At 44.2% G+C, this 23,823-nt stretch overlaps 1 protein-coding gene across 2 annotated transcripts in view; it reads left to right on the top strand.

Moving 5' to 3' along the window:
* Positions 1–1,919: 1,919 nt before the first annotated feature.
* Positions 1,920–23,823, top strand: part of LRCH2 (leucine rich repeats and calponin homology domain containing 2) — a 2,196,342-nt gene continuing 2,174,438 nt past the window's right edge. For both annotated transcript variants that reach the window (XM_069612877.1, XM_069612878.1), the window contains exon 1: positions 1,920–2,379. In XM_069612877.1, coding sequence (XP_069468978.1) covers positions 2,097–2,379 — 283 coding nt within the window. In that variant the 5' untranslated portion in view covers positions 1,920–2,096. The remainder of the gene's footprint in view (positions 2,380–23,823) is intronic.

Here is a 23,823-nt window from a genome sequence, read left to right on the forward strand (position 1 = left end):
TTTTTGTATATGTATGACAGTTAGCTTAATGAAATAGCTTTTGCCACACTAAGCATGCTGAATAACTTAGCCTTGACCAAAATGTTTAGGTCAAGAGACTAAAAGTTAGTGGCAGGACGCCATCCCTTTCGTTTCAAGTATCATTAGCTCTTAAGTCCTTCCACTTGTTCATGAGCTGACCCTCCAGTTACATAGATAAAGTATTATTTAAGCAGATGAAATGCAAAGGGAAACATTAATACAAATTTATATAAACTAAAACTGTGAAGAAGTGCTCAGTTGCTTAAATTGTCCACATCCCAGTTTCACCATTTAACCAAAGTGTGTGATCCTGGGCAGACCATGTAATCAGACTGTTTCTTATCTGCAGCTCTGTAAGTGATTCACTTCAAAGCTTTAATATATCATGCTGTTATTTTTTTTTAAAAGCCTGACTTGCTCCATATATAACAATGCAATTTAGGTACTTTGCACCAGAAAATTATTTGCCACTTGGCTTACTTATAACAACTTATTCAAAAGTCAGTTGCATGGCGCCTCCAAGTATCAAAGACTGTTGATGCTCCTTGCGATTTGCTTTCTGTGAAGTAATTTCTGTTGGTGCAATCCATATGCAAATGAGTTCATGTGCATGTATTTTGCCCCACAACGCCTGGACAGAGCTCTAATAGATGAGTTCCCTGCATCTGTAATGATTCTGCCCTTTTTCATTTTTGTTGTGTTAAAATGCGAGATGCCACTAGTAATGTTAACAAAAAAATAGATTGGGGTAGTGGTGGGTTGTGGGCGCGAATGAGACAACCTGGAATTGCATGCACTGCATTTGAGGGGAAAGTAGCAGGCGTTTCACCGTGGCTGTCCCCCTCACCACATCTTGCAATGCTGAATACTCCACTTACAGGATAATATAGGGAGGCTTTTCATAAGATGTAACTGTCTTTTTTTTTAAAAAACCTTTATTTTATTTTGCTTGACACTGCATAGAGGGGTGCATAGGGGGTACATACATAACTTTTACAAAGATCATACAAAAAACCATGTACTTGCAGTAATATACATCTTCATGACAAAATCATATCGGTGAGATGTAACTGTCTTGTTATTATCACAAAGCGCAGCTCGCCATTTCATGAACTGTAACGAGTCATTAATGGTTTCAGTCGAAGCCTCGTATTTTAATGACAAGTTAAAGTTTATGAAATGCCGAGCTTCGTTCCGTTGTGGGTATAGATTAATGACTGTTTATTATTCTGAGAGAAAGCTTTACATCAGCGGCTTCCTCAGAGGCAGCCTCACGTTTTAATGCAAAGCTTTCTCTCAGAATGAACAGCGTTTTTATTCTATTACAGCAACGTGCTCGCGCAGTGCTCTGCTGCTTATGTCTGTGACAGCTCGGAAGAGTGGCCACTGCTCAGGCGTAATACAGCCAATCAGCGATGAGCGAAGGCAGCCGAAGACCAGGGGATACCGGATCGGTATGGGATACCAAATATTACAGAACACCGGAAATAATACGGGATGCAGTGCTCTCGGCACTGCCCTCATTTCCAGGGTCTAAACTGAGCAGCCGTGAGGCTGTAAATATGTATTAGAAAAGGAGTGATGATTCTGTCCCGGCTTCTTTTATATATACTGATGAACTGAAAGGTCGCTTACTTGGATCGGCACTACACGAGTTAGTGGTACCCAGACGCCAAGACCTAACTAGGAGGAGAGGGTTCGACATGTCGGATGGAGTTCCGACACGCCCCTTTTTCCCTCAGGCCAACTGCCTCTCTTCAGTTGTCTCCAGTCCGCTGCTTGCCCCGCCCTTCCAAGTCAGTTTTGTTGTGGCCCGCCCGTTTCCTGTCACACGCGCCCGCCCAGTCTGCTCCTGTCACTCGTCTGCCACGCCCACTTCTTTCCATTCAATGTTCTGCTCCTATTCCTTACAGCCCGTCAGTTTCCGACCACGCCCACTTCCTTTATACAGCCCAATACGAACCCCTCCCCCTGGTACCTTAGGATCTTGCGCATGTCCCGTTATCAGGAGCGGCGCATTTCCTAGCGACCCTAGTACCCTGTAGCATTGTCAGTGTTAATTTTGTCTCCGCAACATGGCGGCGGTACAGGGAGGAGGAGGAGGTGGCGGCGGCCTCACAGCAGTGGCGGTGCTGCCTCCCGCTCCCCCTGCCGCCCCTCCACCCTTCCTACAGCTACAGTACCCAACCCCCGGGGGCCCGTGGGGAGCAGTGGGCACCCTGCAGCAGCAGCACACGGCACGAAGCCTGGACCGAGCCATGGAGGAGGCGGTTACTTCGGGCATCCTTTGCCTGAGCGGCCGCAAGCTGCGCGACTTCCCCGGCGGCGGGTACGATCTGACCGACACGACGCAAGCAGGTGTGCGCTCACATTATAGGGGGTGTTGAACTGTGTTGAAATGAGGTGTGGGGTTTTGCAATGCTGTTTCCTCGCACTGCTATAGAGTCAGATGCAGGATGCCTACGCGCACTGATTGGAAAGATACATATCCGAGAGTGAAGGCACGGATTTGACATTTCAGTATTGATTAGGGGGCATTCACACAATGAATTACCACATTGTACCCTCGCGCTGATTGTGGTGTATACATAATTGCACTGATCTGGCAGTAGAATGCTCTCTGAAATGTGTGATGGGGTGCTGGTTTCAAAAGCACATTCTCTGAACATCCTACGCTGAGTGATGATGATGATCCGGCAGTCTATAGTTGGAGTGCATCCCATAGGCCTCATTCCTCCAATTCAGATACACATTGGTCTGTGAAGGCTGGTTAGTCCGCAAGCCTCGTGTGTAAAATAACATTGGAATGTGGCATCTCTCAGGTTTTCCAGTGACTGTTTTGACATTATGGACATTGACCCTCCTCTGTGTAGTGAATGGGCTTGTTTTCGGATGACTGTGGTCAACCATTGGTTACTCTGGGTTGTCCTGTTTGATACTAGTCCCATGTCATTGTAGGCCGGTCTAAAGCATGCTTGTAGTTATCTCTTATGTACTTAAGACTTCTGTTCTTGTATGATGGCTACTAGCCCGTGGGTGTTATGATACATCTGTCAATTTAACTTCATGCATGCTGCTTATGTTATACTTTCCTTTGATGCCTTAGCAGAAATATGTAACACCTACTGACTTACCCAAGGAAACCTATACTTTTGCAGAAATGTCACGCCAAGCTTTTAATGTCGTTAACGCCAGTTTTCTAATGTAAAGAGAAAACCAAATATCTTTGCTCCACCCCAAATAACTCTTTTCATTACTAGGCTAAGATTGAATGCTGCTAAGAAGACCCCATATCACTTAACGCCTGGAAAGAGAAATAAGGAAACCTATCTTTCACTCGGGGTCACAAATCTTTATTATGCCTCTTATGATAATGATGGACCTTCTCCAAAACGAGACCAGTGGGAAACTGGTCTCACTAACCTATATCTGTCCTCTGAACTGGAGTTTTCGGGTCATCCCTCTACTGCAAAACCTCATGCAGTGAATTGGGTGAAGCAGGCTCCCTTGCTAGAGGATGCTGAATGCCGTATCTGTCTCCTGGGTAGAAGGTATGCTTGAGCCAATGCACTCGATCCACGGATGGCCCTCTGTGTCTACTACAGTGAGGCTATTGCCCATAGAAAGGAAGGAACGGAAAATGCCGGTTGACACTGAGCTCTTCTTTGATTCAGTGAGCTCAAACTAAATGGCATAGTGCTCCTGAATGAGACATGTAAGTTGCTTTCAGAATCTCATTTTTCATAATGACCAACAGGCACCAACGTTTGTCCCTTTTTGTTGGTGACGATTCCCCACCTGGCTCGCAGGGCATCTCATGCATAGCCCAAACAGTAGGGTTTCGCTCTGCAACCCACATGATACCCTGCATTTGGCGCTACAACAAATGGTTCCTTTACAGCCTCCAGCTGTCTCTAGTAATTTCTCTTACCCTTCAACCATCCCGCTTTGGACTTGCAAAAGGGTCTACCTGAAACTTATTTTGTTTCCTCCTGATAGTAAATTAATAATAATTAATGACTGTAATGTTGGTACACAAAAAATCATAAATTGCTTGAGCAAGAGTTCATAAAAATTAAATTGTTCTTGTATTCTATTAACTGACAGCTACGCGCTAATTAAATAGCGGTTTATTGAATGTTACATGCATTTTTATACTTCACTCTTTTTTAAGTTGTTTATTACTTTGAGATTTATCTGCTCAGATTATAGTTCTTTTTAAATTCTATAAACCCCCCTTGCTTTTGACCTAAAATACCAGGTACGTCATTTATGAAATAAGTTTCTAGAGATTAAATCATTCATGCCATGGTTTTAATATGTATTTGGCATTTATCTAATGATATTTGATTATATTTTTTTTTACTATGTACTGAAAATATGTATTCACGATTTCATTCTTTGATATAAATAGCTTAGAGTTGTTAATTGTGTAGCAACACACCACACCTCGTTTCCCCTTTGTAACTCCAATTTGTCAGACTCGAGGATAGAATCGGGCTTTTACCTACCCAATGCATGTCTGTCTATGCATTCTTGGTTGTCGAAGGTTTTTATATCCCCTCCACATAGTGGTCGAAGTGTACGAAAAGAAGTAGTGAGACTGTTTGCCTACTGGCCTGCCCTCGCTCCTGACGAATCCCATCGCCACTCCCCCTTCAGCGCACTATACAAACCCTCACACATGTGCCTGCTGTTTATGGGAACGCTCGGTGCAGTGCACTGAAGTGCATGCTTCAACTTTTTCCTACACTTTTATTTTAAAACGGAACGATTTCTTTTTAAAATAAAAGTATAGGCGCAGTGAAACGTAATAGAAAATAGTAGAGGAGCACCGCTCTCGCCCACTGCCTCCATACCTTGTGAAATATTGAATGTTTGTGTCGATGACACCTTGAAGTCGTACTCTGATGGTATCCGTTCAAAACGCTGAATACTTCAACTATGTATCCACTAAATGCAATTGGAAGATGTTGGCATTACTAGTAACCGCACTTCCAAGTGCCTCATATGAACAAATGTTAGTTTTTGGATTATTTCAACGTTGGTGCTATGAATGCCCTCTTTTCGGATGCTATATTCTGGCTCAAGTTGGAGCTGTAAATAAGCTAATTTAAATTAGCCTGTGAGTAAGAGGCTTGCCGAATAAGAAGCTAACTTCAGCAAAAGCGATTAGACTATGTGGATCAATCTAACATTCAGATTACTGCATTTACCATGGCACAAATGTCTTCTTTCAAAGGTACAATTACACAGCACTGTACACAGGCACTTGTCTGAAAATAGCTAGGCCTTGTTTGTGCTTTTTATTTGGAACACTTTTAGTAGTTAGTGGTACTGATATTGTCAATCGAGCAGTAATTTCTCAAGTCGATTCCTCATCTTCCTTTGTCAATATCCATTCTATAATCATCAATGACGATGTCATGTTTGTTTTGTTGCTTTCAGTGCATTCCATACATCATTTCACAAACCAGTTAGGACAACAAGTAACACTGCCTGACCCTTCTCTGTGTAAGGCGTGAATCAAGATGAGCAGTTTTGGCTAGTTTTTTGATAATTCTCTCCCCTAGAAGGAACTGGGCTTCAAATTGATCTGGTTGTAGTAGGATTCCTGATTCCAATACTACTTGCGCTCCAGTTTTTCTTGCATGGTTGCAACTGGCAATCAATCATCTAACATTTGTATTTATTTATTTTTGTCCAGAATGTCCTGATATGGTATATCTGCTACAACTTTGAGCACCCAGTCTTCAATCATGTGTTGGACCATTCATCTCTTTGTGGCTTCTATTCACAACTCTGCTGTTTTCTCTCCTGAAGCAACCACTATGGCTGCTTGCTCCCGTGCCGAATTTCCTATATCTTCCTCTGGGAGTGTTGATGGGCACACGCTTGTTTGGTCCAATGCACACCCAGCCCGATGCCGAATATGAACTTCTGCAGCTTGGCTGATTTGGATAGCCATGGTCTGACATTCGTTGTGCCCCCTGAGCTCAGTTTGATTCAGTGGCTTGTGATCAGTCTGGGGTCGAAACTGCCTTCCCTCAGATTTAGGTGCACAATTAGTCTGTTGCAAATGCTAGCGCTTTGCTCTGTGACCTAAAATGTTTTACTGAGTCATTCAATGCACAGGATTTTCTGAAATGCAATCACACCTAATCCATACTACCATAATGACTGATTATTTGCCCTTTTTGCTGAAGTAATTGGGCGTCTAAAATGCCTTGTATTGGGGTGAATGCTTGTTCGCATTAATTACTCCAACGGAAAGGCAGTCAGTTCATAACAATAATGGTAATTAATAGTTTGGACTTGATAAAAGCCTCTTCTAAACTCTGCAAAATATTCTCCACGCAGGGAACTAGGATCAATTGAGATTTGTTCTTGGGTAGGTCAGTTAAGTCTTATGACTTTGCAAAGCTTTTCATGGGACTGATCCCGTCAGCTGAAATTGCGTATTCTACACTGTCTTGTAAAAGTTTGCATTTCTCATTGCGAAAATTTGCGCCACTCTTTGGTATACGTTGCAGTATGTGGATCAGAATACAGTCGTGGTGTTCCCTGGGTTGTTCCATAGATCAATGCACTGCCATATAAATATGCTACTTTGTGAAATAGCTGGTCCATAAGTCTCTGCAAGATGAGGTGGTGGACGGTAGACTAAATGGCATCCGGAAGTACTGGAACATTCTGTAGAGCATAACGGATGCATTTAACTTATTCTGTTTTTGTGACAAGTTGATCTGTTGGTATGTATTTGAAAAGCTCACGTTTTCCTATTGAGAACTATCGGCAGCGTCGGTGGGTAGTTGTCATGAACAATATTCTGGCTGGCACTATTTTGGGCAATGCATAGCCGTAACAAACTCGCTACCTGTTTCCTTGTTGCAACACAGTGGACTGAGCTACTCTGTGGGTTACATTCCCACTGTTTACTCCTTCCTGCATTAATTGTCAAAATACATATTTAGTTCTCATCTACCTGTGATGAGTACAAGTAGACGTTTTTGCTTCTCTTGGATCGTTTTCATGTGGAGGCATATTACATGGTGATACTGTGTTAATAGTATTGATTTCCGTACAATTCCTTGACTTGTCAGATTTCACAACGACTGACCCGTTGGCACTGAAAGTATACATTTCTATAAAAAGGACTTCTGTTCCTTTAACCTCGGTACCAGAATCACTTTTGAACCCTGTTGAACATGATTATATTCTAGAAGTGTTATCTGTGTACCACAAGAAGCGTCTGTGCATGTGTGTCTGCCCCAGTCTGTTTTTGTGCCAACTCCTTTTGTACAGCACAGCAAGAATGAACAATTCTAATTCTTTTCAATTCCATTTTCTCATTGAAATATTACTGGCTCACTTGTATGATATTCATGGCACACATTCCCTGTGCATGGTGAGCAGTTAATTGGATTTAGCGTTGCCTTAGACGTCTGCTACATTTCTATCCCTGCATCTCGTACATATGAGAACTGGCCATGTTTCCCATTGAAATTGCACTCTTGAACCTTACTGGCCATGCCTTGTCGTTCATTAGCTGTTGTACTTTGAACATTCACACATTTCCAATATGGTGTAAGCATCGTGATCAGACCTGTGTGGTCATCCTCTGGATGCAAATGAGGTCTTCTGAGTGCTTTAGTATTACTGCCTGCACAGCTTCGGACATGTCTTGTTTCTTGACTCCCCTTCCTTATTTACCCAGTCTTCCTTGGATGCTCCCGTTAGAGCAATCGCTACGAGTTGGTGGCATATAAGGTGATTGGCTAAACCTCTGACGCTGCTCCTCGTGCTGCCAAGTTTGTGGAGACTGCTTGCAGACCAGTAGATGCATTCGTACTTTCTGATGGCATAGACTATTTTGCTCTTTTCTGTTGGGTTTGTCTTCGAATCTGCCCTTTGTATATTTGTGTGCTTCGTTGTGCATATTTGTGTGTTTGTCGCAAATTTGTTTTGGTCCTAGCCAAAGTTATTAATATTTATCGGACTTCAAAGATGGCACTGTTTCTTCTCGCTTTAGAGTAGTTTATACCATTAACTACCACAAAGTCATGAAAAACACGTGTTTGTTTCCATGGCATAAATAGACTGCATGTCATCTCTTGGAGCGGTACCATGATCCATGTTTTGCATAGAGAAAATGTGTGAACTCTTGGGGCTTTCTGGTCAGGAGGCTCCTCTGGAGAGGACTAGCCGCTACTTGCGCACTGATGTGGTGATAATGTTAGACGTGTGGATTGGAGTATAGTGCATCTACAGGCACTCTGAAAAGCATATTCACCCCCTTGTAACCAAATATCGTTAGCCTCAACTCTTATTGGCATAAGGATGGTATGCCTTGAAGTTTAACCAGCTTTTTCTACTGTGCTCTGCAGGATCATTTTGAGTCGGTGCACAGAGTTGGAGTGCAGACTTGCTTTTCCTGCCATCCGGCTTTGTATTCCCCTTGCTTCTCTCATAGCCAGCATGTATTTTGACTCCTTTTGTGCAGAGGACGTCAGGGGTTCGGGCGTGGCAAGTTGGGGTGGGGGAAAAGGGGATGACCGACACAATTCTGATGGTTCTTCTAATGCAATATCACCTGGACGATCTTACTGTCAGTGAGTTTTGTGCCTGGCTGTAACTTTATCCTTGCTTCTGCCAGGGATCGAGAGAGGGGAGGATGCAACTCTTTGCTCCCATTCTTTGCGGGGAATCTCAGTATCGTATTGCTGAGGTAGTTCTCCCCTCAGTTTTTGCATTGTAGTTGGTTTCATTTACAGCACTTTTGGATTTGTTTACATGTGGGACATTTGAAAGCAGCAGGACTGCGGAACGGTGCTAATTTAATATTTAATATTTGTTACTAAGAAACCTAATGCACTTGTTCCGTAGGTCAGAAATATTTCCGCAGCATCTGGTGCAGAACTGTTCTTCCCAGGCTGTTGAAAAATCCTAATCAATTTTGAGAGGAAGTGTCGGCATATGATTTGCTGTCTTTCACCTGAGCAATCTTGATTGCTTCAGTTCTTTATACATCATTTTGTTAACCTGCTTTATTAGTTGAATCCTGTGTTGGCATAGCATTTAACATTCCGTAGTCACATTTAGGATATTATAGTTCACTTGGATACACGCCGTATTTGCCTGAATTACTCCTATATGTGTTGCCAACCTATTGTATCTGATTATGGTTTTGTTTTCTCTGATATTTTCAGATGCACATTTATGAACTTTACCTTTTGAAACGATAACCTGGCATTCCATTTTTTGACTCAAGAACTCTGTTTGAAACTAGAATAATAATTGATCTATTTTTGTCTTAACATCTGAATATTTATGTTTTTGGAAAAGGCATGCTGCAATTGTAATTTCCTAACCCAATATCTTTTTGTATTGTATTTTTGTTGCATTCCTAGACGGAGGGCAAAGTACAAACTAATTCTCATGATCTTCAATACTATACACAGACTAGGCCCATCTCAGTCCCTACTATCATCATCAGCTCACTTCCTTTCCACTTCTTGTACCCCTTGCTCCCCCTCATCTCTGCTCCCCCCACTCTAGAATGCTCTTCCTTTCCCTAACTGCACTACTCGCACTCTAATTTCCTAGCTCTCCTCCAATCTGAAGAACCACTTGCATAGCATTCTACGCCACCTCCTCTCCCTCTACCTCACTACAACAATCCCACAGCAGTAATCCCTCACCCCTTCATCCAAAAACGGAGCACTTCCTCCACTATCTTGTTCCTATATCATACTCTACTGTCCTTGTCACTGGTTCATGTTTCTACCTCCTTCGCATCATGTCGTATATCCACATATTCTCACCCATTAAAGAAACTGGTCCTCCGCCAAGTACATTGTTGTATGCATTTTTGTGCCAAAAATGCATTGTTGCCACTGCAATTTTCATTAAAGTTCCCCCCCCCCCAAAAAATATATTTTGGGGCAAGATAGGTCACTAAATATGAATGGCTATCCTCTATGAATGCCTATGGTTTACATATTGTTAATCCTGACGGGAAATAAAACTACCGCTGCTGAAACCTTGGATTTGTTGCCAATGCATCTTAGACTTGTGTTCAGTTTTTATACTGTTGTGGAATGTACTTCGCATGTGAATGTTAGATTTGTGTTAAGGTATGACGAAGGTAGAGTATGGTATTTTTATTCAAATTAAGACGCGCATTATTTTTTAATGGCGATCTTGTAGAAAAATGGTATATAGTGTGATTTGTGTATGTTCTTAGGATATACATATGCGCTGCTGATTTTAACTTGGTTTTATTTTGTTATGTTTAGTGTTGAATGATAATCTAAGTCTTAGCATTGGCATTCCAAATGTTTTGTAAATTTCTACTTTATATTCAAATTAACTATTGTTTTCTTCCACTGGTTCCCTCATTTCTTGAATGAGTTATAAGAAATTAAGCTTGTCCAGAATAACTTTTAGAAAAGTATAGTTTCTATTGACAGAGGCACGCATTATGCTTATTTACCTTAAACCTAAATGCTCAACAGCAAGATTTTAGCAATGCAACTGTTCCCCCAAAAAACGATGCTTAGGTGCTGAAACCCAAGTTCCAATTGAACTGAAAATGTAACCTGGAGCTTTCCTGAACTCCATTTCCCAGAAGTGCTTGGTAATCTGAACTATGGCTATGGAACACGTGACCCAAATCGGCCAATCCTTATGCACTCGGTCCCTCACATGCCTGCAGTCCTTCCTCTTTCGATGCAGCAAACTTAGTCAATAACGTAGATCTCCATGCGCTGAAACCATCCACCAGCCCTTGCCATGGCGGCAAACTCTCGTGTCCCTCAGCTGGGCTTTTCCAACGAGACTGCCGGAGAAAAAAAACAAAGGCTCACAAACGGAACACAACTGCAGTACCAGCTGACAAGAAAACAAATGACAGGGAAAAATGTAGGCATCCCAAGAATGATCTATTCGACTTGTACCAGCTCAAGACTGATATCCTAGCGGACCATCAATCTAAATTTTACCGATATGGTGGGATAATACTTGCTTCCTGCCTTTAGTAAAATCAGCACCTTTCTAAAAGCTATTCTGGAAAATGTTCATTCTGTTAAGACCGGAGGCAAGCATTATGTTTGTTTCAAGCTTACTCGCCACAAATGCTGCCGGTTGCTCTACCGGTTTCAAGTAAACTGCCTTAAAAACCGATTCCTGCCCAGTTGGCCATCCTGGAGTCTAAACCCCACTTGGAAGGCTTTGGAGGCCATGGCACCCCTGACGGTAATCTCCAAACTGAGCAGTATCGATTCTGGCCTGGGCGAGCAACCATTGTACCCAGCAAGCCAGCAATGGGTTGGAAACTGTCGTATGCAGCTTACGATCAACTGCCCCCTCGGGTCAGCCTGTAAGCGGCCTTTAGGCACCTGACCACGCATGGCTTTGGTTTGTCGCTGAAAGATGGATATGTGATCACTCTAGTATGACTTTTCGTTCTTCTAGATATGAAAGTGTACTCCATCGTCCAGCGCCCTGACGTTGAACTCTCCTGCAAGACACTAAGCCTAGCAGGGTACTGAGCTTGCCGGAGCGGGCCGTGCAGGATAGTTTCCGAATTGGGTTGGCCAGGAGAGAAATGGATTAAGAATGGTATTCATGTCCCGCTGTCTGTAACTCGGCGGGTGGTGGCGCCACCAGCCTGACACCTTTTGAGCGTCCTACACACTAGCTGGTGCTCGCTGATCAGAGACCCTTCCAGCAGGTCGGTTCCGGCTGAGATAGCAGAGCGGTAGGCGTTCACCATTCTGTACGCTAAGCCCTGCTCCGACAGCCTGGCAAGGAAGTTCAAAACATCAGCTACAGGGGCTGAAACAGGATGGACTCCGTTCCATGCACCAGTGCTCCCATACACCCCATGAGTTTGCGTATCTCTTGGACATTGCGGGAGCCCAGATCTCCTCGATGAGGCGGACAGCCTTGCGTGAAATCCCTCAGACTCTCCATCTCACCCTGAAATCCACCAGGGTTGGAGACCCGCACAGTAGGAGGGGATGGTGCTTCCTGTTCGGACCCAACAGCCGATCCCGAGTATGGAGTAGTAGGAGTGGCGAATCTGATGAAGTTCCATAAGGACTGGTACCAGGACTGAGAGGTCCAGACTGGACCAGTTCTACCTGCTCCTGATGGGCCTTCGCCAGTGTTCTCGCTGTCATCGCGAAGGGGTGGGGGGAGGCGTAAGAGATCCCTTTGCCCTACCTCTGTAGGACTGTGTCCACAAGTTGCTGCAGGGTCCGGCCTCCAGCAAGTTGTGTATTGAGCCTTGGTTACAGGACCCCCCTCTTGCTTGCAAGCGATGGAAGATTTGTCTGTACAGCTTCCAGTTGCTTGGCCATGGGAGGTACTCTGTCACCGAAATCTGGTGTTGGAGACAGAAGTGCCAAAATACTTGGCCAGTTCTGCCAGAGGCCTTGATCTGGTGCCACCCAGATGATTGTATCTGACTGCTAAGTTGCCCATTTTGAGTAGTATAGCAGCTTCCTGTGTCTCTGGTAAAAGGAACTACAAAAGAACCTGTGAAGAGCTCTAGGCAGTTCTTGAGGGGACCATAATTTTTTTTTATTTTAATTCCCCCCCCCCCCACCTGCTGTGGCAACCGGACCGCACCTCGCTCCCCATCCTGAACGGCTTATGTCTGTATCACTAGGTCGGACACCGATCTGAAGATGGCCCTACCATTCCAGGCCTCCATGTGAGTTGGCCGCCACCGTACCTCTGTCATCCCTTTGGGCAACATGGCTAGCCACTGGGAGTAGGAGAGGCTGCGTCGCAGGTGCGGTCCCTTCAGTTTCTGCAGCTTGCGATAATGTAGTGGCCCCGGGAACATGGCCTGAATCGAGGAGAGCAGCCCCACCAGTCTTGCCAACTCCCTCAGATGGTCTCCTTCTCCAATAGCTTATCTCCTGGCAGGTGCCATGCACTTTGCTCATCAGGAGCTGGCAGTCTTCTGTGTCCATGAAAAAACCTAGGAACGTCATCCGTCGGGAGGCTATCAAGGGAGACTTCTTCCAGTTGATAGAAATCCCAGTCCGTGGCGAAGATCAATAGCAGTCTGAAACTGCTGCCTGATCAGGGCCTCGCTCTGTGACATGATGTTGTCCAATATACGATCAATCTTATGCCCTTATCTCATAGGGATGCGACCGCTGGCCTCATGAGCTAGTCCAAGGTGCCAATGAGAACCCAAAGGGCATGATTGTGCACTTGCAGTGGAGACCCTTCAAGGTGAATCTCAAAAACCTCACGTGTAGCTGGCAGACTGGCACTGCTAGGTAAGCATCCTTGCGGTTTAGGCAGACTAGCCAGTCTCTTGGGCGTAGTATGTCCCTGAGCATATGAATTCCTCCATCTTTAAGTGACGGTAGAGAACAGTCGATCAGGGCTTTCAGATTTATCACGGGATGGACAATCCCCTTCCTTCCTTACTAGGAAGATGGGGCTGAAAAATCTGCCCTGGTGTCTGTACTGTCAGATCCCGCCCTTTACCTGCAGGCTACGTATTTCCATGTCTTGCGTTGCGCTGTTAGCTACCTACATCACTATGGGGAGGGGGCAGTGTGACAGAATGGGCTCTGTGAAAAGTTGATTTAGTAGCCCCTTGCAGTGACCCTGGCCCAAGCATCTCCTAATAGCGAGTCCCACGCTTGTGCAGATTTGCGCAATCCTACCTCCTGCCGGCACTTGCGGTGCTACGCAGCTTAGACCCAGCTGTGGTTTGGGTTGCTGCTTGTCTCAGCCTTCTCCGGTTGCAACCCCTGGCCTCCAGTTGCGACCCCTGGAGGGGAAGAAGGTGTCTGACCTGTAATAGGCAGTGTGGGTAGGGAGGGGGGGGGGGTTCACGTACTTGATGGGACCTTCAGTCCAATGAGTAATGGCCGGAGGAGCGGCCCCTGCCTCTTCCGGCCAGAGGAAAAACCTTTGTGAACAAGACTCTTTTGATGGAAGCTTGGGTCTTGTCTAAGGCCGTGAAGGTGCCAACAAACTTTGCTGCTTCTTTTACAAAAAGGTCACTGACTAGGAGCCCCAGAGCGGCAGACCCTGATTCCGAATAGACAGCTCCCCCAGCTTTGGGTCTATTTTTGTAAGGATGCCTTTTCGTGTTTCCGCTGATATTGTGCAATTTGCATTGCTGGGAAGGCAAAGAACCCGCTGGGCCCATTGCGACAAGGTGAATGGGTCTATTGGCTTATCCATATCCATGGCCTCCTTTTGACAGTTCTAGAATCTTGGCAAGAGGACCAGTGATGTCCAGAACCTTGCCCCGACAGGACCCACATGCTCGCTCTATCCCTTTCTTAAGGTCCTTGCCATTGTTGCCGAGCAAGGTAATAATCTTGGTGTCCAGCTCTGGGATGAGTGCCACTTTCCCATCGCTGTCTGGCCAGGGCATTCCACTCCGATTTTAGCTCTGACTTAATTTTTCTATTTACCTGCCTTCTGTGTGATTCAGAACTTTCGTATTTTTTTAACTCTTGAAATAACCTGTGTTGGGAGCGAATCCCACATTCTTTTCTTGACTTGGGGAATTAACAGCTCCATGCTTTGATATTAGGGCATTATATTTTAACACCTCTGTACAGATCCGGTTTGGCCCAAGCTGACAACTCGCCAAAAAAGGGCCAACCGTGAGTCCAGCAGCGTTGCCTGCTTTCTCCTCTCGTTTGTTTCTGTGTAAATGATCTGTCCAAATATGTCTAGGAAGTTTCCAAAGATGCCCCCACCATCAATGGGAAGCCTGTCCTGATGCTCCTATGTGCTGATGATTCAGTTCTCAATAATGCTCTCGGAGCACAACTTCAGGCAGTAGTGTCCTATTGTAACATCCGTCCTCTAATCCAAACAAATTCAAATGGTCATGTTTTTTAATGAATACCATAGTAGGAAATGAAAGCTGTGCTTTAAGATGGAGGGTGAACAAATCGAGGTAGTGGATTGTTTCACCTATTTAGGTGTAGCTATAGCACCAAACCTTTCTTGGAAAGCTCAGTTCGATCTCGCAACTAGAAAAGCGTCCGGGAGAGCCGCCAGTAGCGTTGTACTTTAACACATAGATTCCTTTTTGTTTTCGAAGTGGAGCTGGTTTACCAAGTTCGGTTGCATATGGTTCAGGGGCTTGGATAAAACTGTTAGAAAAAAACTGTTTGGAAACCGCTCCTATACCTACCTAAAAGCTTTCTGAATGCTATTTTGCATGCATGCCGATGTGGGCTATCACATAATGGAGGGTGATTTCCCCAACCAGGTATGCGGTAAACCGCTCAGTCCAGTGAGCTGGATGTCATTGCCTGGCAAGTAACATTTTGCCCAAGCATTTGTCTTTCCATTATAGTAAGCAGCTGTTAAAGTGCCTTACAGCACTGGGCCTAGGATCCATTTTGGATACATTTCATCGCTTTTCTGATTCACATAGGTCTTTGTTGGCAAATCAATCAACTGACATTAACAAGAAGGTTGGAATAAGTAGAGTTGGTGGGCCTGACCCATTTGGGGTGGGCAGACCTATTTGTAATAAATGGGGCCATCAACTCTACTTGTAAAATTTCAACCATCTGTCCCTAGCTCTAAAATTCTTGGCTCTGGAGTGCTCGTCATAATGTCCGTGTAGAATTGTCCGTACCTCCTGTAAAAGGAACACATACCTTCAACTAAGATGCACTTGAGCCGTACCCATGAGCAAATGACTGGTGGTTGGCTTCTGGCACCCACCGTCATGTGTGTCTCTAGGGGCACCTGGATACACACATTACAGGCTGAGTTGGTAGGCTTAATCGCTCTCCAAGCTTCTTTTGTCTGTACTGTTCAAATTGGTCCAATAAAGTTATTTTTGTCTTTATTCTCAAGTGGTAACGTATGTCCTGTGTCTCACCATTCAAACATTTCATGGGTTGTCTTCCCCTAAAATATCCTGGCGTTCTCTCTTGCCCCGCTGCGGGGGCCTTGTTGTCTCTCTCTTGCCCTGCCTTGTGGTCTCTTGCCCCGCCTTGGGGGCGGGGGGGGTTGGTTTCTCCTCCGGTCACTGGTTCACTGGAGCCATTGCATACCTCTTTCCTTCGGCAGAGCTCCTTTGGAGAATCGAAGCTGCTACTGCAGCCCCACCTTCTCTATTCCCTTCATATATTGTGTCTTGGACAGAGCTTGCCCTCTCCTCTGTTGGGGTTCCTGTAGAATCCTGGTGCAGGCGGCTCTGTATGATCTGCTTCTTTTGCGGTGGGTGTGCCGCATTGGTCTGCTGGGCAAGGCGCTTGCGGCTTCTGGACCCGCATGGCTTTGAGCTTCCTGCAGGCATGATCGTGGTTCCCTTTGCCACAACTGGCATACTTTCTTCCTGTACTTCTCCCAGGAAGAGGTTCCTGCACTTGTTTCTCTTGTCCTTTTTGCTTCAATGCAGATTGGCTTTTATTTCTCCCTCTATTAGGGGGTGGGCTGTTCAAGCATGGCCTCATTCAAGGCGAGTCCTGCGCACTTGGAGGATCAGAGAACATGCCAGCCAGTCGTACCAGAGGTTTTAAGTCCTCACCCAATTTTAAGTCCTATATAGTAACAAAAAATATTGGGATCTTGAGAGTAGGATTATCGTTTTTGGTGGAATTTCCTATCCCTTGGGGTGCAGGGGGGGCTGTGGGGGGACCTCCATTGGGATCCTGCTTGCACTTGTCCCCTAGTGGGTGTTAAGCTTAGTAGGCTCACCTCCCTAGTCCCAAAGAAGGCAGTGGCCCCTCTCTTGGTGAGAGGGAACAAATACCCTGAATTTGTCACAATACACAAAGAAGAATTCTGACAATTTAAAAATAATGGCCAAAAAGTGTGCATTTCATGTTATAAGTTAAGATTTAGGTCATGTACTCGCTCCTGCTTCCACATCAGTAACGGCAGCCTATTGGGTAATGCCTGATGCCCTTAAACTAGTTTTGGTTCCTACTCATCTTAATTGCAAACCCTTCATTACCAAATCAACAGCAGGCCTCGTCTATGGGGCCTGGCATCAAAGATTATTCATGTTGGGTGCCCACTGGCCCCAGCTTCCACATAGGATGTTCATGCATACTTTGTTTCAGTCTGGTCCGATACTTAAATTGCAGCTGTAATTGTGCTATTGGTGCTAAAAAAAAACATTTGGGTGTGCCTTCAGTGATTTGATATCGTTTCCTGCCCTGAAGTCCTGTTTGAGCAAGCATTGACAAACCCAGATGTGTTGACTTGTATATACGCATTTGCTAGGTACTGCTTCATATGCTTATGCCCAAGTAATCTCATGAGTTTCCAGCTGATAGCATTTTATGACTAGGTAGTATTACAATTCTTGGCTAGTGTTGGGGAGAATTCTCATAAATGGCTGATTTTCCCTTACCTAAAGAGTTCCCCGGCAGCTTTGCTGGATTTCTATTATTTTCACCTGGTAAGAGTGTGTGCCTTTTTCCCACTCTTGCATATGTTTTGCTGTGTGTTTTCACTTTTTGTGTGATCTTGGGCACTGGAGCCCCACCTACTCCATGTGCACCACTTGCAGTGTGTTACACTGCACCTTCAGTGCAGTGACACAGGGTTGTCTTTGAGACTTCCCACTGACGCAATTTTTCTGGGGCTGACTACTGTCCTTCAGAAACAGGTAAAGTTGCCATTAACTTTATATAGTCACTTTAAACCACAGACCCAGTATACCTATTTTACACGGAGTATTGGAAAGGGTTAACTCTTATCTCTTTTTGTCTGTATCTCTTGGAGCCTGTTTCGCTCCCTTAACATTAAGACTTGGCTGGTGGCAGTGGTAACTACCCTAACCTTTCTACCGCGATTATATTATATAAACGTGGTATTGTTTCAGGCTATTATATTAGCCTCGAACATAAACCCGCTTGACCAAATACTTTCTTTTGGTTCTGGCTGGGTTTATTTGCCATTTATTTTTGTTAGTCTTGTGTTTTTTCTCTGCGTGCCAAACCAGGGATGACTCCTTTGTTCGCTGTCTTTTCGTGGCCTTCTGCACAGAAGCCCTCCTTAAGGTGCCCGATAGTCTAGGTAGGCAGGATGTGAGGGAGGGATTTTAAGAGTGCACGTTGGGTTACCAAGGGAACCCATGGCAGGGGTCCTGTCTGATTGGCTATAGGGACTGGCCTGTCAGGCCAGCCACCCTGCCGTGTGATTGACAGCCAGGCTATATGAATGGGGGGAAAACTGCATAAAAAGCCAGTTTCTGACACTGGAAAGAGTCGCCACTGGAACGAAAGAACTAACGACTAACTGGAAGAAGAGGACCCCTACCACGACTGAACCGCCCGGTGAAGCCCTGCTGCAGGTCCGAATCTCCAGAATCTGACGATAGAGAAGATCCTCCAGGAAACGTCTTCCCTTGAGCTGATGGGACCAACCAGTTTGCCCAAACTACAAGCCAGGGCCCCCTCCTCTGGTCGAATTCGCTGTACAGAGCTACAGTGGGCCGGATAGCCAGGAAGGTCGGACCCTGCTTGGGTTTTAAGGAGTGCACCTTTTATTTGTTTTGCTCTGCTGCTGATTTCTTCCCTGGGTGGCACAGGACCCTCCAGTCTTCCTACTTCGTGTCAGTCTGACAGACACTTCAAGAACCGTGAGCCTGCAGGAACCACCAGTAACGTTCGCCTCAGCTACAGCTCCCTCTCAGTTTTAAGGTACTGTGCATATCCAGTTTTCCATTTCGTTCAGCCGTGTTGAAAGTGTTTGAAATCTTTCTCAATCCGAAAGGGCTTGTCCTTTCCTTCTCTCTGAACTAACTTTTCTACCAACCAACCTCATCTGGAATCTGTGCCACAAACTACCTCGAACTACCCTGAACTGAGTGATCTTGAGCAGAAGACTTTTGACCCATTGACTTTGGCTCTAAGCCTTTTCTAGCTGATCTCCTCACTGTAGTCTCTTGTTCAATTGCCCTGAGTACTTACCTGTTGGTTTTGCCTAATTTGTAATAACTTTGTCTTTCCCTCCCTTTTTAAATTGCTGGAGTGCCATTTTGCTCCCACTTCGTTTTGTGAGCTTAACTTGCCTGGAATTTAAGGGAAGTGGTGTGGTGTATTTATGATTGGGATTTTTGACTTGCTTAGAATAGTGAAATGTTATACAACTGAGTGAATAAATATATATTCTTTTACTTAGAAACCTGGAGTCGGTGTTTGCCTGAATCATAGTAATTGCTGTTCTTTGTGTAACTATTTGTACTGCTCACTTACTCTTGAGATAAGTCTGGCTGCTCCACTACTTTTACCACTGTAACTGTAGTACAGGCTTGTACCAAAGGTGAAATTGTACTGTCACTTGTAGTCTTATTTGTGTGTTGTGTTCCCAAATGGTACTGCATATAATGCTGCCTACTGCATATAATTCTGCCTAACAGCTAGTGCCTAAACAAATGCCAAACCTTTGGCTTTGCCAACTGTTATTGTATTTGGGATAGATTCAGTGGATGGATTGTTAAAGAAATACACATAAACAAAGTAATGCGTCCCATCAGGATTTGTTTAATAATCTATAGGTATGAAGATTTTTAAATGTTTTATGAGGGCATATGCAGACATTTTGGTGTGTGGATTTATCGGAGTACATAGTGTGTTTATAAAAATGTTTACTTATTTGTTGCTATAATCTAAATATGAACTGGTAATATTTTCTCATTTATAAGAGATATGAAAATTGGGCTGCTGACTAGGGCTGTACTGGTACAATGTCAATTTTGAAAGGTGGCATAGTTGCAATTTGGATTGCATAGCTTAACGTATTGATTTGGGGGTCGATCGTGTTTCCATCGAACCCGCTCCCCTCCTCCCCATTCCCCCGTTGCAGGCGCATTGAATAGGAATTGGCTTTTAGGGTCATTTATATATATTAGTGTCTCTCTCTACATCGTATTCAGAATTAATCTCAAGTGTTCCTTTATTTTCTGATGGGAAAACAATATATGTTAACCTAAAAAATTAATATTGATGATAATATACAACAATCACACAAACTTCTGTTATGCAATTTAATTGCATCATTTCCCCCCACCCCCTTACCTTGCACCAGAGATGGCAGCCTATTAGGAAATTGTCACCTTTGACTAGCCATTGGCAGTCTTACAGCATTAAGATTTCCATTCATTCAGACCCTCTGAAAGTTAGTCCAGTAGACCCAATGCCCTCCTCTGTGTGGGGCATGTGAAGTCTCCATTGGTCTACAACATGTTGAAGTTTCTCAAACAAGTGCCTATGATACTTTCTTATTAATTATTACCTGCCACATTTTCCTTCCATAAGTCTTCCACAGTCTCCCAAGTACCGGTCTAGCTGACAGGAGTCGTTTAGACCTTTTTTCACTGGATACTTTTGAAAGTGGATGTACTCCTTTTCAATGAGGTACTTCATAAACCTACCTGTAGTGTGTTGGGTATTTTGCTAATGTGGCTCCTTTACTCACTCACACCCCCCCCCCCCACATTCACACTTTCCCCATGTCACGCTATCCCAGATAATTCCTAGTGCATCATGCCAGTCTTTCATATAACTGTTTCTTATCTATCTTTTCTAGATTCTTATTTATTTCGGAGAGCAGTCCCCTGAGCCAGAGTATGGAGGGAGGAAACCAGAAAAGAAACCCTGCATGGGACAAGGCTAAAAAAAAAAGATTGAGAAAGTGACATTAAATCCAACACGTTTTCAAATTAATTTAGTATGTCCATTAATGGTGAGCTAGAATGCTTCAGTCATGAAATCTAAAGAAGTACTTCATCTGCAAATAACTTTATCTTGGGGTACCTCCTGTTTTCAATTCCACTCTCAACTCTTGCGCAAGATGCAGTGGAGGGGGCGAACTTGTGCCCCAGGAGGGTCATGAATCTGACCCTCACGTATGCTGTTTGTTTACGATCAATGGTCATTGCAGCCCCAGTCTGGCCTTTTCCAACATAGAAGTTGGAAAGGGCAACTCCACCTTGTCGAAGGCCTAATCTGCGTCGGAGCTGAGTGCTGCAGGTATTTCACAATGATGTGCCATATCTACAAGGTCCATTATCTTGCAAACGCTAATTGCTGCTTGCCTCCTTGGAATTAATGCACTTTGGTCTTCTTAACCAGGGAGGGTAAGAGCTGCTACAATCTGTTTGTGGGCACCCGTGCAATGATTTTCCCGTCTACGTTTATGAGGGCAATTGGTCTGTATTAACTACTCGGCGATGGATTCTTGACTTGTTAGGAAGTACGCTAATTATTGCTTGTCTCCAAGTTGTGACTGCCCCCCCCCCCCATGATTTGATTGTATAATGAGACCAGTGGAGAAATGAGACCATGAGACCTGTGGAGATTAACAGTTCCTTAGCATATATTTTTATAAAACATGGAATGATTCCATCCTGATGGTTTCATTAAGTTTTAGATTTTTTATTACTACTATCCCTTCTTATTTAGTTGTCGAGCTGATCTATTTTCCTCTTGAGATGATTCACGGAATATTTGTTACCTGGAGAAAAAAAGAGTTGCCCTGGACATCTATTCTCTTGTCTATATAGATTTGTGAAAAACTTCAGAAGCTAGTGATGTTTGCTGCCTTTTGTTCAGCTTTTTTCACTTATTTTCAGTGGGGGAACCTGATCGGTTTTAATTTTAGCTTTAACTGGTGGGCTGTTTATTTGGTTCATGGCCTGCTTTATAAAATGTTTGTGTTCTATGTTGCACATTCTATTATATTTAGTTTTAGAGCAGTTGGGTGTATTGTAGCCAGTTGTAATTGTTTTAGTAGTTTCAGAGACTTTCTCTTTATGCTTTTTGAGATCTACAATTAGCCAGAGCAGATCTTTTCTCTTCTTTAGCCCGGATTCCATTCATCCCACTTGCTTTCTTGATGGAATGCTCTCATGACTGTAAGGCTACCTATCCAATTGACTCACTTGTTTCCTGTATTGTGTTGGTTTAAAATAAATCTGTTACATCATTTCTCTTTGTAATCTTGTAGTAGCCAGGGGACCTAGTTTCCACATGTTTGGTCTACTCTTTAATATATATCGATCGCAACCTACTGGCACGCAATCAGGTGAGTTTTGTTCTATTCCGGAACTACCCAGTACATAGTGAATGCGATTCGCAAATTAATGCATGAATGGAAAGTGTAGCTCCTTCCATTGGAGTTGTCTGCCCACCACGCTTCTTTCAAACCCATCCCTTCTAGGGTTTTAATTGCATGCCTCGCCATTTGTCTGGTGTCCCAGAGTTAATCTATCATGTCTCTTATACTGACTAGAATTTGGTGCATACGTTGTGGCAACTATTTATGGTTCTCCCTCTATAGTTCTGTTCAGTGTCAGATATCTTCCATCCTTTTCCCCACATAATTGAACATCTGCAGGACCACCCTTAACATATTCTCACCCCTTTTTCTTTGTGTATATAGTTGAGTAGTATGGATGTTGCTATAGATTTGTTGACGAGACTTATTTTTTGTTTTCTCTTTTCTTTTTCCAAGTCTCCATTTAGTACATGTGCCTTGGATACAAGCTATATCAATGTTATCGTGTTTCAAATGTTTTAGCAAGCACATCCCTTTGAGGGGCATTTAGTTCCCTCACATTAACTGATATAACCTTAAATGGAGGGTTCTGTGATTAATCCGTCTCTTCTTCCCACCCTTTTTGGGATTGGGGGAGGTGAGCCCACTACACAAAACACTCTAGGGGACAGTGACCGTGCAAGCTGGATCACACTGGGGTGAATTTCTCCCCTCCTAGTGTCCCCTCCATTTCCCCCCCATGCCCCAAAAGGACAAGGACTACAGAGTGAACTAGTCTACACATCTCCCTAATATCAATGTTCCAAATGTTTTCTGCCTACATGGGAACTGATAATATGACAATGTTGAGAGACCATTAAATGCCAAGCCACAGCTGGAACAGAGCTGGCCCAAGCTGCGCACACCTGGAGCCTGGACTGCACTGTGGAGCCAGCATAGCCTGGAGATGGGACCACATCCTATATGTGATGGGCGGAGGACAGGATTTGATTTGTGTAGGACATCCTGACGAGCTATTTATTTTTTAAAATACTTTCCCACTGCTAGTCAGAACTTTGAACTTCAGCTTGGTTGCCAGGTACCCCTCCCTATCCCAACCTTTCCTGTCATTCCCCCTTGCCTAGCCCAACCTGACTTTAGGATTATTTAAAGTGCAAACCGGAAAATGATTTGTCCTGTTCGACCTCAAGTTCATAAACCTAGTTCAAACAAACACAAAACTGATAACTTGGAACCTACTCCTGGTTTCAATAGTAAATAACTCAGTAGCAGCTGCGGCAAGTCAGAAGCAGGACCCGGACACTTCAGGAAAGTGAAACTACAAGGCCTAACTTTCCCTATCACTATGGATGGTCCCTGCCTATGTGCTGCCTATGTGTTGGTCAGTCGTGAATGTCAAATGTCTGCTGTCCAAAACTACCCTAACTAACCCTACCATCTTGAAAACTAAGTAGGGTCAGGAGAATCCTTTCTCCTTGTAGGATTCCTCCCTCGTAGCTTAATCTTCAAATAGTCTCTCGTGATTTCTTGAATCAGTCTCTGTAACTCTTCAAATGGTGCAGTGACTTATCTCTCCTCATAGGGAATTCCTTTCAGAGAGATCTTGGTTGCTGGTTGCAACATGTCCTTGGGAATTAGCTTGTTTTGGTCTACTTGACTTTGTAGATAGTTCTTCTGAATTCTGGCTCATATTAAATCTTTGTATAATGTTCTTCTTGCACAGAATATTCGCTGCCGCCCCCTGTTCCGTGGTTTTGTTACCCACTGTTTTTT

The sequence above is a fragment of the Ambystoma mexicanum genome, chromosome 5p (genome assembly GCF_040938575.1).
Source record: "Ambystoma mexicanum isolate Mex_15411 chromosome 5p, UKY_AmexF1_1, whole genome shotgun sequence".
Classification (NCBI taxonomy): Eukaryota; Metazoa; Chordata; class Amphibia; order Caudata; family Ambystomatidae; genus Ambystoma; species Ambystoma mexicanum.